Here is a 15172-nt window from a genome sequence, read left to right on the forward strand (position 1 = left end):
TGCTTAATTGCACTTAAAACTTTTGTCAGGTCGTCCAAAGGATTTGTTCTTTAAAAGAAGGGACTTAGAATCAGTCTGCTGATTATCAACTCCTAAGGGCAAACATCTCAGATACATATACATATGCACTTTTATCAGGAGTCACCACAGCAGTAGAAACATTAGCTAATTACCCTCCTAACTTTGGGTTTCTGAATCTAACTGGAGCGCTCCTCTTGCCAACCCAATTCAAAAAGGACTGTGCAAGAAATGACTTCAGACAATTCAACCTGGTGCCACAAATTTTGCATTAAAAAAACACTGCAGTTCAAAATGCATTTGCGGTTGGATATCCACTGACTGGACAATTGAAGCATAATAGTGAGAATTTTAATCACATGTTGGATGGGTGATAATCAGCTTGCTCATTTAAGACCTGCAGCACTTGTGTTTATAGTACTTGAAGTCAATGCCAGCCAAAAAATTGAGATGAGGAATCTGAATGGGTACGAAGTAGTTTTAACTTAACCAATGTAAAAAAATAAATAATTTGTTGATGACAGCAGAACAAATTTGCAGTCATGACCAATCCATCAGAAATTTCCATTTATTATCTCAAGACTCTAAAATGAAATCAAAGACTTGAGTTTATTTGTACATATGCACAGTGGACATCATGCCTGTTGCAACTGGTAGTGCTTAAATATTTCTAACAATTTAAAATCTGTCTCCCTATATCTGTTAATGTGCAGTAGAGGCTGCACAGCTTCAACTCACACTAGTTTTTCACTAACCTTATTTCAATCACAGTGTGGTGCTGGCAACTAGTGGCAGGAATGGGGTTCTGCAGCAACAAGGCATGGAATTCTAACACTGACAAATTCATTTTTTGGAAAAATCACCAATGTTTATCTGACCTGTTCATATTTGTCCATTTGTGGTTTGGAGATTATTAGTTTGGAAAGTCCCAAGTCCTGAGAACATTAATTCAATCTTTGTCCAGCAAATATGACAATATTAGTTGTATTTACAACATGAAGCACTGTCAATAGGAAAATGTTGATAAGATGTTTTCTCTCTGCTGCACACATCATCTTCCACCTCCACCTGAACCGCCACCACTGCCTCCTCCATTGGGATCCTGAGCACCCGACATCATCAGAAAAATCACAATGGGGACGATATACATCCACTGTTAAAAAGGAGAGAGAGAGAGAGAAAGAAAGAGAGGTCAACTCTGAATTCCCAAATGATAAAAAAAATTCACTTGTCCCTGCAATGAAGGAGATCCCAACTGCTCAACAATACAAAAAGACTGTGCACAGGGCCCATTTGTAAACAATGCGACATTCACTTTACAAACTTTATTTAGCAATTTAGTTTAAAAGTACGGCAAAAGCTATAGCCTTAGTGAGGGCAAGGCAGCATGGTCCAGGCACAGGTTAATGAGCTGGATTACCACAAAAAATAAGCAATTCTCAAATGAAATTATCCTTCCACTGCTCACAAAATGCTGCAAAGATGAATGTTGCACGCATTGTGTTTTAAGGTCAATAATGAGAAAATTACTGTTGCTTTCACTCATGAAGGCTTGAAAAACACCTTCATCTCAACCCTGAATGTGCCAGCTGTCAATTGGCAGCAATAGTGGCAGCCCCTTGGGAATACTCAGCCATTCTATAGGCATAAACCAGCCACTAAAGGGAAAGATTTTCCATCCCTGCATGATTTCAATCACTTGAACAATAAAACAAGGGAAGCAATATCAGGAAGCCTACTGGATTTCCCACTGTCTAAATTAAATCATTAATAGACTGAAATCAGGTAAGCTCCTTTCCTTGTATCTAAACCTTTCACCCAGTTTTCCTCAGCGTACTGCATCCATACATTTCAATACAGATAGGTGCAGAAGCAGGAAATCCAGTGCCCTAAGTATTGTCAGCCTATCTCACTTTGGAAATTTTCACAGTCAAGTCTAACTTAACCTGGAGGCACTAGTCAAAAACAGCCACTCCGACGACAAGAGTAACTTGACAATGATCTGAAGGAGGAAGCTTGGGTAATTTTCTTCCCCTCTCCTTCGCCACTGACTCATTGACAAACTGCAACTCAAATGATTATGCCACCAAAGACCAGAGCATAAACTTGGGTCCTTCTGCTCTAAATGGCTTAATTCCACTTTGAATGTTACAATTACCCACTATAGGGTGGGGGAATGTTATGTGGAAAATTTATGGGCAGTCTCACAATTTGAAACATTACAATGGCGACATTGTTAAGCTAACAGCTTGTAACAGATTGGTAATTGGCATTTCACATCAATTTAACAACATAGATCATAGATCCACATTTTGGGGAGGGGGGGTAAACACAGCTCTCGGCAAAAGGATCTTATGGTGCAGTAGTGGCATCTCTATCTGTGGGTTACAAGGTTCAGGTTCAAGACCCACCTGCCCTGAGTGTATCTGAACAGTGCCTTAAATGAGTTTTTAATCCTCAGTTTTACATCAGATACAGGCTCATTGGCCTTCCAAGCCAGTTTTTCTCCTCCCAAAGAAACAGTATTTACCAATTTGTTATTTGATGTACTTTCTTTTTAAAAATAAGATGGTCCTGATGGCAAGCATTTTCTTTTAAATTTGTTAAAGTCTGGATGATAGAACGGTTTAGAAGATGTTGCTTTGCTGCGTAGTATTATAGTTGAACCTACAGGTTGAACCTGCTCATAGTAACCTACAGCAGTGGCAAATTCGAGACTGTTAACAAAAGTAAAAGTCAAATTCTTGTACTAATTATCAGGAAAAGGATAGATTTGTAATGAATTTAAACTCAATTTGAATTCAAGAACAAAGTATTATGCAGCAATAAATTACAAAAGCTGCAGATCTAACTATGGTGTTGTCAGTACAAACACGATTTAAATCAGTCTCCCAATTCAAATTACACCACCACATGACTCTCGTGGCTTTCATTCAATATATTTCAGAGGTTACTTCAAATTACATTTGCACATAATCCCCAAGGTAAATGGCTAACACAGGATTTAAAATGCTGCTGACAAGTAACAGTATTCATACTGAATGCTGTGACGACTGAAAGACCTTTCACAGCTTCCATATCTTATCCACTTTCTTCATCAGATTGTTTCAGCAAATATTCAAGAGATTTCTGTATGATCTTCCACAGTATTCCAGGTCAAGATGAACCGGGTTTCTTTCTTTCCCTGATCCAATTAAATCTAATCTAATCTAATCTAACAATGATGGCCAGATAGGTTGCTGCACCCCACACACGGCTCCAAGCATTAATGGACAGGCAGACAGCCTATAACTAAGTTACTAGTGTATAATCAATCCTTAAGTTCCTTATGTTACCACTGAGGAGACAGCCTGGGTATCCATCACCTTGGATCTTAGGTAACCTCTAATGGTCTGTAACTGTGCATTCAGGAACTTCGAAGAAGCAATAAAGGAGCACAAAGAGACAATGTTTCATAATTTTATAAAAGTCTCTGAATCAAGTTAATTTTTTAAAACCTTATTCAAAGTTTTATTTCTTTCTAACCCTCCTCTCTTGGATAATCAATTGGTTCTTGAGCATTAGATGCCTTCCATCAAGAACATCAATTTCCACTCTTAACATTTGGCACAGTGTTGGCAGCTTGACCACTGAGGGTATTACAGCCAGGCTCTACTTACCAAATGTGGCGGTTTTATTTTTCTTTTCTTAGCCCTGAGGTTAATTAAACAAACTAATAGCTGTTCCAGCTGACTGAGCACAAGCAGAAATCAAAACTGGGACCCTCCGGTGTCTCTAACGTTCAATCTTGCCTGGGAGATCTAATTTCCCAGTTTGAATTGAAATGATCCTACGGTGAAAGGGGTTTTGACTGAAATCCAGTTTAGGACACAAACTTCTGCTATTCCCAACTGGTGGACAATGGAAATAACTCTGGGACACAGGGCCAAAGATAGACTATAAATGGGAACAAAAAAAGGAAGACATGGACACAATGGTGCAGTAAATAAGTGAGGGCGATCATGAAGGAAGTCATGACTTAGGACTGTGAATAAGTTATCAAAAATCTCTAAGGTATTGGCCTTGGCTAAGTAGTAGTGCTTTTGCCTTTAGTGACAAAACAGGTTGAAATACCACTCCAGCAGCTTTGGCACATAACTGAACATGGCAGCGAATGCTGAATTATACGAGGTGCCGTTTTTTTTGACTGTGACATTATCCCAAGATCCCATGACAATATTTGAAGGACAGCACAAGAGTTCTACTGGCATGCTGGGCAACATCTGACCATCAAGAAAAACGATCAGAAACAGATTATCTGCCCATGTATCTCATTACTGTTTATGAGATTTTTCTATGCATATATTGACTACTGTGATTCCTTACATTACAACACTGATTGCACTTCAAAATAAATGAACTTCACGGGCTGTAAAACGCTCTGGAATGCCCTGAGGTCCCAAAAGATTCTGCGTAAATTTAAGCTCTTTCTTTCAAAACAAAGCGCACACCAAACAACTCTTCCCAGCAATGAAAATGATGCTAATGTCAGGAATATTCTAAGTGCAATGAACCTACTCTGGCATTCATCCTTTTTTTTGTATAAAGTACATTGAGAAATAATTATATTTAAAGGCTCCTGAATCAAGTCTTCTAAATCCATTTCATCAGGAGAATAGTAAAGGAGATATACTTCTGGCAATGTCAGCCAAGATCATCCTTTATCATGCCACTGCAGCATTTTATTAGCTTTCAGACAGGCCACTTATGTTTGATTGCTGACTTTCCTCCTTTCTTCACTCCTGATGGTATCAACTCCTTGCTGGAGGTGCATGATTCCATAGGGGCCAGCTGCCCTCCACTAGCTCAGTCAGGCAACTATTTGTCACACTGAAGCCTGGTTACTAAGTGCTGGCAGGCAGGTTTTGGCTGTGGAAGCCTTGCGAGCCTTCTTTCTTTAGAATGTGGAGCAAAAGCAGGGGTGCTCAAACCTCCCACCTAACCAGAGGGCACTGAAGCCATTTGCAACATGCCCAACCGCTGCCAAGGATGAAATCTGCTCAATTAAGACAGACTAGGAATCCAACCAGTTACCTTCTACCCTTTAGTTCAGTGCTACACTAGACCATCAAGCTGTTTTGCTTTTATTCAGTCTCTGCTGGTTTTGATTCTGCTATTGCTATTTACATTCCCGCACCTCAGTACCTAAACACAACAGGAGATCAATGTTTTAACTCAACTAATATTTGACAAAGCTTTTTCCCCCAAGAAAGAAAAGGAAAATTATAGATTTTCTGCAGCTCTTAGTGTATATCTTCAGACTGTGCTGTCAAAATCTCCCTAGGAGATTAGGATAAGGGTTCTTAATCTTCTTGAGCACCAGCAGGGCAAGCAAAACCACAAGATTCACACAAAGCTGTGTGAACTAAACATAAATGCAACAGACCACCCCAATCTCCTGATCAGCAGGTCAACCAAAGAAACCACGTGCTAATCTTCATGTTGCGATGACAGATAAATGAGAGATAGTCACCACTGACCAAAAGACAAGTGCATCAAGCTCTTGCAAGTAATTAAATTATAAATGGCAATGAAAGAAGAACAGTTTACTAAAAGGAAATCTAAAAACATAAAACTGTTACTTATGAAATAATGTTACCACAAAGGTGTCAGATTGTTATAAAAACCTAACTGGTGTACTAATCCTTTAAAAGAAAGTGAGGGCTGCAGATGCTGGAGATCAGAACTGAAAATGTGTTGCTGGAAAAGCGCAGCAGGTCAGGCAGCATCCAAGGAACAGGAGAATCGACGTTTCGGGCATAAGCCCTTCCTGAAGAAGGGCTTATGTCTGAAACGTCGATTCTCCTGTTCCTTGGATGCTGCCTGACCTGCTGCACTTTTCCAGCAACACATTTTCAGTACTAATCCTTTAAAGGCTCACTCCTTACTTGGTCCAGTTTAAATTTGATTCCAGTTCTATGACAAGATGATTAATTCTTAAATTGCCCACTGAAGAGGCCTATCAAGCCACTCACCTGTACCAGATTTGCCAAGTGTTTTGGCTAATCAGGATAGGCAATAAATTATAGTTGTGCCAAGGATGACCACATACAAAGGCCAATGTTTTAAAAGAAAGATAAATTACATCCAATTCCATTTTAAAACATTAACTATAGGAATCTGGCCAGCTAAAGAGAATTCCTCCAATAAAACCTTCCATTATCTATAATAAAACTCTAACTATAACTTGTGGAAAGGGAACAGCTGGAACTTAAGTCTTGTGATGTGCAATGAAATTTTCTTATGAGGTCATTCCACTCTATACACCTAGACTCAATTCATTCCAAGTGGAGGAGAGAATCTGGTGGGGCCAAGCAGGGAGTTAACATTAATTTGATAACATACTTTCCAGATCAAATTTGATATCTGAACATGACCATGAACATGTTTTTCTTCAATACAAAACGTAATATTTTGATAAAAAAAAACACCCAATTCAACTTAAAACAGTTAAAACCAACCTGTCCAGACTTCCCTTTAAGTACTACAAAGATCCTGCTTCCCCAGCATTAAACACCACCTTTCTCATCAACCCACAATAAAATACTACATATCTCCCACTCTTTGACCCAAGTCCACAATTCCGCACAAACTAAGATGATGACCAATTGAAAGGCCAAGGAAGTCATTAATCCTTTCATTTAAAATAAATATTACCACCTTCTCTTCTTGAGAATCACTATTTTTGGTGTCTCTATAAATGTACTGCTCTGCATTTCACATTCGATGAACATCCTTGGCTGATTTTCATTCTTTGGGAATACATTATCTCAACTGTGACTATTCCCACCGTTCACCCAACCTAAATCTTTAAGATATTACAGTGGAAATGACCTAAAGTGATTCAGGTTGAAAAATGGTCTTATAAATCGAAATCCCCACATGCATCAGACTTGTTTCGGCCATTCTTCATGTTTTGGTCGATTAACAACCACAATGCACATATCAACCATACATGACACTATCCTCTCACATTCACACCACTTAACACATTAATTTCTAGCAGCTGTCATGGACTGACAACCAGAATCAGGAAGCAGAATGGATTTCTTCCAAGGAGGACCAGGGGAATCAAGGACACCTAACAATATTCTGGTCGAAACCAAGTTACTTGGCATGCTCCAAAAATACGAATCTGGGATTTTCCAAGTCCATGAGATTAGCCCATTTGACCGAAAATGTCATTAACTGTTTTCTTAAACAAAAAAAGTGGTAATGCTGACAACAGGTGGACATATGTCCACCTTGTGGTGTAGCAATATTGGTACGCAGGGAGAAAGAAAGTTTTTAAAAAAGTTATTGTGCCTTATAACAGTTGCTTGTAATTGTAGACACCAGTTTTTCAGTGGAACACCCTCTATCATTAGTTGCTTACAAGATCCCAAAAAATTCCAGCGTTAATCAAACTTCAATATTTTGTCCAATCTGCGAGGTCTAGATCATTGTCCAGAGCAGAGTTATTGTGAATAAGTCAGTGTCTCACAGCTTGGCAGGGAGTTTGGCAGGCTAACTGAGGAAGATGTCCCAGTCAAACCCAATTGTGTGGTCACCGATTGCTGCATGTGCATTTTGCAGATCAAGTCACCAAAGACATGTGACTGTGTTTGATAATTTAACCAGAGAAGATTTTGCCAAGACGTGCAGTCACTTGCAGAGTCATCAGCCCTATGCTAGCATTCAATCAATCCTACATTGCTGAGTCCATCAATTCTCTCTCCCAACAGACTGAGTGACTCTCAGTCATACAGGGTTGCCTCAGCATTGCTACAACTCAGTGGTACTGTGGTCAAAGGAGTAAAGCGGTCAAATGAGTGCACACAAACTTTGCATTAACTGGATTCGTTTGGATCAATCTGAAAGCAGCGTTTTTGATTCAAACAGAAATAAATTTAAAGGAGAAATATGAGACTGCAAGTGATAAACAAACTATTCAAGGTCAAATGATATTTGAGATTTGGGAAGCTCCGATAAGTGAAGTACAGTAAACAATTGCAAAACAAAATCAAAATGAATCAGTACTTATGTCATGTGACTAAAGCCACAGGGATAATTGGTATTTTCTTTTGGAGAGCAGTTCAGATCCTTCATGGAAAGCACGTCAAAGAGATCAGTTGGCTTTCCCCATTTCAGGCAGTCTCTGAACTGATAGAAATTTAATTTACACGAACAGTTTCTAGGGTATGTCGTTGCACAGTGCAAAAACAATCTGGAGATAGGTGCTATTAACATGCAATGAACGCTTTCACATTGCCAGGAAGTAAAACACTCCTTTGGGTGGTAGGATTGTACCTGTTCTATTGGTAACAATCATCATTAATGTTTGTCTAAAGACAGAAGTCTCTCAATGGACAAGCTTCTGAAAAATACGAGCTTGCTGTTCTGATGCTAAAAGAATCTAAAGATGGGGCTGAGACTTCAGACATAAAAAGGGAAATACAACCATTTGACCTTTGAGAAAATGGATAGTGCCTTGCTGGTCACTGTATACATTCTGAAACACTTGGGAACCACCATTACTTTGCAGACATCAGGCTTGTGCTCCTAGTTCCTGAGGCACTTTGACAGTATTTGTAACCATGAGAAAGATGGCCCCGCCCAGAATTAAATGCCATTGCATAAATAAAAGAAAAATACCAGCTCATCAAATTCAAAAGTACGATAGCACAATATATTATGCATTCGTGAGGCAGCATTTCTGAAGCTCACCATGTATCACTGAGTTTACAGCATGCAGCTTTTACTGAATCTCTTCCTCACTTTTCACCAATATAAATCCCAGAACATCTCAACCCATTCTATTGCAAACTTTACAAATTGCAGTACTTCTAGAAATACAGCTGTTAGATGCAAAACCCATCACCTCACAAATATTCTCCAAATCACTGCACAAAATCCCATCCTTTCTTCCACTTTCCAAATTTCTCTTGAAGATGCTAAATTAGACTGAGTATGTTTGCTTCCATGGTGACCATCAGGTACCTGTCTAAAGCTTGGCAGTGAGTTTGGCAGGCTAACTGAGGAAGATGTCCCAGTCAAACCCAACTGTGTGGTCACTGCATTTTGCAGATCAAGTCACCAAAGAATCTGATGGAAGTTTTACATTCTCCATCCAAGAGTCACTGAAGCCAACAGTATAGAGCTACTTTTCAAAAATTCTTTACCGCTGTTTGAAGAAAACATTTCAATAGTATTAAATCTCTGTAAAACAAAGAATATGCCATATGCACAAGTTGCAAAAGTATTCCTTAACAGGTGGTGAAATAAATCTTATGGTCACCTTTCAAATCATGAGATTCAATGATAGTACAAGGTCAACTGTTGCTACATGCCACAAAGCTACCAGAAATGAAGAGGATGATTGATAAGGTTAAGTGAAATATATGCAAGGACACTATACTCCAGTGATATAACGATATCTAAAATTCCTCTTCTCTGAGTTTAACAGAGACACCAACTCATTTAACATTATTTTAAAGAGATTAACTCTTTTGCTAAAAATAGCAAGCAGAGACAGAAATCCAGAATGAACATGCTCAAGTCACACAATAATATCACTAATGACAAATCTTTTTTACTATACAGTTTAACAGCATCTGTATTAGGTAATGCCAGTTGATTGCTTGTGATCTCTAATCATTTCAAAATTGACACACTGAATAATAAAAGATAAACTGATTTTTTTCCACATTTCTATTGTAATATTTGGTTTGCAATTAGTTTGCTTTTCCACTCACTGAATTTTTATGTGATTTATTGTGATGCTTCAAAATACATAACTTTGATTTTTAAAGTTGCCCTCCTTTGTTTTGGAGACAAATTATATGACATTGTTACAACATGCAGATAAAGAAAGAGGCTAAATCAATAAATTGAGCCAACAAGGTTAAAAAAAAGAAAGTGCTAGAGTATATTTTCATCAGTAGTCTGTCACACTTTGCCGAAAAATGTCACTGCAGCCAGAAGCAGAATACCGCTTCAGATTATAAGGTCTTTTGATGATATCATTGTGCAGGAGCTTGAATTATTCCAAATATGTTATGCACAAGTAGTTTGTGCAACTAATCTGGAACCTGAGATAATGCTGTCTTGTGAAATAGTTTGGAGGGAGCCAAAATCGAGCAGGTTAATGTTCTAGGATTTTGAGAGCTATACAAGGCCTAAAATACATAGCAGCAAGACTGTGGAAAGTGATGAGTGAACTAACAAGAGGGAAACATTCTCACCAAACTACTTGTCATAGATGTATCTATCTCCAACAGTATCTGAAGGAGCACCCAGCACATAGTCCTGGCAGAGGTAAAGTCTCATGCTCATATTGAGGACACCATCCATTGTGTTATGTGGCAATACCTCCTGTAAAGTAAGATGTACCAAGTATGCAGTTCTGGTCACTTTGTTACAGGAAGGATATTGCTGGGGAATGGAAGGTTTGAGATATAAAAATAGACCGGGAAGACTGGGACATTTTTCACTGGAGTGGAGGAGGTTGAGGTATATAAACCTTATAGAAGTTTATAAAATCATAAGGGGCATAGATAAGGTGAATGACAAGGGTCTTTTCTCTATGGTGGGGGAGTTAAAAACTAGCGGCCATATTTTTAAGGTGAGAGAAGAAAGATTTAAAAAGGAGATAAGGGGCAACATTTTACAAAGAGTGGTTCGTGTGTGGAATGAACTGCCAGAGAAAGTGGAGGATGCAGGTATATTACAAGATTTTAAAGACATTTGGATAAGTTCATGAACAGGAAAAGTTTTGAAGGGATGTGGATCAAGCGCAAGCACGCAGGACAAGTTTAGTTTGGGAATGTGGTTGGCGGTGGACTGGTTAGACTGAAAGGTCTGTTTCCATGCTATTTGACTCCATAAGAATGCAGAGGTCTGTGCATAGACAGTAAAATTCAAGGATGCAGCTTTCAGCCTGGACAAAACAACTCATTAAAGAACTCTAAACATGACAACACACTATTGACAGTGTTGAAAAAGGCACATGTTTCATCACTACTCAGTATCCTACACATAAATTTTAAACTATATATTTAAACTTCAACAGTTCTGTGAATTTGTGTAACTGAACCAAATAATATTTGTGATTTTTTTTTAATAAATGGGAAATATAGAATAAGCAATGTATTGGAATCAAAGGAATCATGTTTAGCAGAATAACTCATGCTGATGGTTATTGGCAAGATCATATTCAAATGAGTGTGTAATTTCACAAACTAATGTATGATGTAATACAGTAAAAGAATTTTATATTTCAATAAGACACAATACAGTCATGAATGAGTTTTTCCACAGTGAACAGAAATCACTTTCCAGGGTAAAGAGGACAGAAAATGGTTCCAGATTTGAAGTGGAGAAAAATAAATCAATCGTTTTCAGTTGCATAGGCTAACAACAGCTTTATGGTTTCAGGAAAGGTAACTAAATTGTTGTTAAAATGCAGCTTTTGTTGATCAGAGAGATTAGAACAATCCTTGGATTGATTCATTCTTCCGGGCAAACAATTTTACGTTTTTCAGCACTTATGCCTGTGAGCACAACAAATACTGCTCCTATCAACATTTTATCAAAGCATTATAAAAGCTCCCCTTTAGGGGGCACTCACAGTGACTCAGCTTTGCAGCGTAAATTCAATCTGTGTAGACTTGGCGAATTTTGTAATTGGAGCACAGAGGAGAGTGCCCAATAATCTCCATATCATTTGTTTAAGAAGTGCGAAGACAAGAATTATGGCCCCAGTGCAAACTATGAATTTGTGAATATATGAAGAAACTGTGTGTTTGGTTCCAGATCTAGTGTGAGCTTGATCAAATAGCCAATTAACATTCTAGGTCTGGAGATCAAAGAACCCAAAAGCAACAGAACTGCATCCCAAGATGAACCAAGACCTTTAGGAGTAGGGCTCAGAGAAGCAAAGAAAAAAATCTTTTAATACATAACATTTTGATTTCTTATCTTCAGTGATCACTAAGTGGAAAAACTCCAAAAGGAAATCTCTAAAAAAAGGGATAAAATCTAAAACAAAACTGTATGTGTTATAAAATTAAATGATGTATGGCAATATGATTAGAGTTGCAACACTCTCAAGAGAACAGAGTGTCTAAAATGTAATGAGTTTCACTCTTGTGGTTTAATGCATTATCCATACGCCTCAAGTGTACTATTGCTTGGCACATATTCTCAGCCACTGTTTGTGCTTCATTTAATCCTGTCGCCAAATGAATACATTAGTTTCTGGTGAGCAGGTCAGGTCACTTTCACTGCAGCAGTCAGCAGTTTGAAACTCAACTCAGAACTCTAAGTATAATGAAATCTTAACAGAATTCTTCACCACTGATGGATCTTATAAGGGCATTTCTGAAGTGAATTTGTTTAGTTCTGCACTAAAGGATTTCATTCACAGGGTCTCCTTGGAATTCCTTATTAAAAAATCAAGGATATTCTCTTCTCAGTGAGTAGATAAGAACTATAAACCAGAAGGTCCATATTTGATCTAAAACCACACTGCTAGTTGCTCAGGGCTGCAATTAGGGCACTGTTTCTGATTGAGGTCGCTGGTGTTAAACTGTAGTCCCGTAGCAGTAAATGCCACATGAGGGAGCAAGACAGATAGAAAATTAGAAATAACAAACTAGAATTAAATCCAATGAATCCTAGCATCATCACTGATTCCTTCATCAATCTGCAACTGCAAAGACCAAATGTGGAGGTGTCTCACATCAGCTTCAAGAGTTCAGATTCAACAGCAGACCAACTGCTAAAATAAGACAAAGTAGAGGTCAACTTCCTGGGCAGTTGTCAATATCCAGAAAGTCAGAACAGAATTTTAATAGTATGATCAAATGTGGGCCTACTGCACCTGATTATTTAACACAGAACTAGATCACAATGCTTTCCACTGCAATCAGCATGAAATGCTGAAAGGCAAAATTAACAAAAACTAGTGCTTTAATATTCAGCGGAAAGAGAAAAAACAGCTGTCTCCCAGTTATGTTGTGTATTTGACAATTTTGGACTCTAGTTCCTTCATAGTAATTTAGTTTCTTTGCAGGTTCAAAATTACATAAGTTCCCTTTTTTATGTGCAGTGTTATATAGCTCTTATCTAGCTACAGGACCCTTAAATAAGGTGTTGAATTTTATTTGACTGCTTAATAGCATCAAATGCACTTAAATATATTGCACATAAATGACAGTAACACATTAAGAGATGTGTCAGCGTCATCAGATATGTCTTCTCTATTTATAATATATGTGGATCAGCTTGTTTGAGGGCCATAGGAAAAGGATTGCTCCTACTTGTACTTGTGTTTGTGCCTCTCTGTCTCTGTCTCTCTCTCTCTCTCTCTCTCCACCCTGTCACCCGCTTCTCACTGTTGAGAAAACTTAGCACTGGATTGAACCAGGAACCTTTGTGGCATGTATGGCTTGGAGCTATGTCAGCGATACATTTATGCACTAAGCCATCCTACAGTCTGAGAAAACTTTAACCACTTATTTTTAAAAATACATGATCGTAGATGAATTGCAGCAGGGAAAATGCACTGGAGGCTATGATTTGAAATAAACAACTGCTGGTTTTTATTTCACTGTCAATTCTAGAGTAGCCGAGTGTTCAGTGCATTTTATAATATCAGACTTTAACCCCTTTAAATAGCATAATATCACACACAGCTCCTGTAAAGTACAATATCTGCTGTGCTTTTAGAAATATCTTCCTGGAATTTTCTTCAAGATGAATAATGCATTAATTCCACATTATTATTCAAACATTTATTGCATTAATAACATTTATCCCAAGAAAGCTATATTTTGCCCCCACAAATGGGTCAACTTACATATTTTGCAATGAATGACTTCTGCTCCTGTGGATTTTTTGCTTTCTGGGCCTGTTCATGTTCTAACCGCTCAATAAATGCTGCAGTCTCTGGCCTACAATGGAAACCATAAGACATTTTAGAGTTGCATTAGTAAAGTAGGCTGATGCATCCTAATAGCTTAGGGTCCACGAGAGATGATCAATTAAAAGTATCGTTAACATATGAAAAGGCAATGTTGCTATAGCCATTCACTATTCTGTTATTTCACAAACTTCCATAAATTGCAGCATAAAAGATAACCTAACATACAAGATGAGCCCATTTTCTTGGTCCTAATAATTATGTATTTCCATATATTTGAGTATAAATCAAGCCCCTTTATATCCACAACAGGCTACCCATGCATTAGTAGTCAGCCACAATTTTTCTCCTCACAAATGCACATTTTACTTGGGAGTACCTTACGATCTGGCGTAAGCAATTGATCAGGTAATACAGACTGAGATACAAAGGTATGAAGGAGTTTAAACCACAATCACTCTTTGGGTCTGAAGCAGATGACATGGCAACCATTCATCCCAGTGATCCACTTTTATTCTTGATGTTGATGTCTTTGCTAGTTCTTATGGCATCTTTAGTTGTAGAACAATTGCATGTTTTCCACATCTCTACATATATTATTAATCTTTAAACAAGGGATTCTGGGTAATCCAAGATGGAAGACAGGAACAAATTGTGGCTTGAAGGGCTGCTCCTTTTTTGAAATATTTTCAGCATAGGAGCTGATTTTCTCAAATTCTGGGATTAGTAATTACTGTATTATAAGCTGTTACATTGTTTTGGAACTTTAGGGAAAAAAATCAAAACAATGGTACTTTGATAAGGAGGAAGGCCATGACAAAGGCAGTGACCACATGGGAAGTGATTCAAACAGAGAAAGAAACCTACAGGAATAAAAGAATGACTAGGGTAGGAATAGGTCCAGTCAAGGATAGTAATGGGAAGTTGCATGTGGAGGCTGAAGAGATTGGGGAGACACTTTAATGAATACTTTTCGTCAGTATTCACTCAGGAACAGGACATTGTTGCCGATGTGAATACTGAGTCACAATTAAGTAGAATGAATGGCTTTGAAGTATGTAGTGAAGAGGTGTTGGAAATTCTGGAAAGGGTGAAAATAGATAAGTCCCCTGGGCCTGATGGCATTTATCCTCAGATTCTCTGGGAAGCAAGGGAGGAGATTGCAGAGCCATTGGCCTTGATTTTTATGTCCTCCTTGTCTACAGGAGTAGT

The 15172-nt window shown here is 38.2% G+C and overlaps 1 protein-coding gene across 1 annotated transcript in view; it reads right to left on the bottom strand.

The window, feature by feature from the left end:
• Positions 1-572: 572 nt before the first annotated feature.
• emc10 (ER membrane protein complex subunit 10) overlaps positions 573-15172 on the bottom strand; it is a 44415-nt gene continuing 29815 nt past the window's right edge. The window contains exons 6-7 of the mRNA XM_043679655.1: positions 13898-13991; positions 573-1171 (exon numbers count right to left, since the gene is read on the bottom strand). Coding sequence (XP_043535590.1) covers positions 1070-1171; positions 13898-13991 — 196 coding nt within the window. The 3' untranslated portion in view covers positions 573-1069. The remainder of the gene's footprint in view (positions 1172-13897; positions 13992-15172) is intronic.

This window comes from Chiloscyllium plagiosum, chromosome 39 (assembly GCF_004010195.1).
Source record: "Chiloscyllium plagiosum isolate BGI_BamShark_2017 chromosome 39, ASM401019v2, whole genome shotgun sequence".
Taxonomy (NCBI): Eukaryota; Metazoa; Chordata; class Chondrichthyes; order Orectolobiformes; family Hemiscylliidae; genus Chiloscyllium; species Chiloscyllium plagiosum.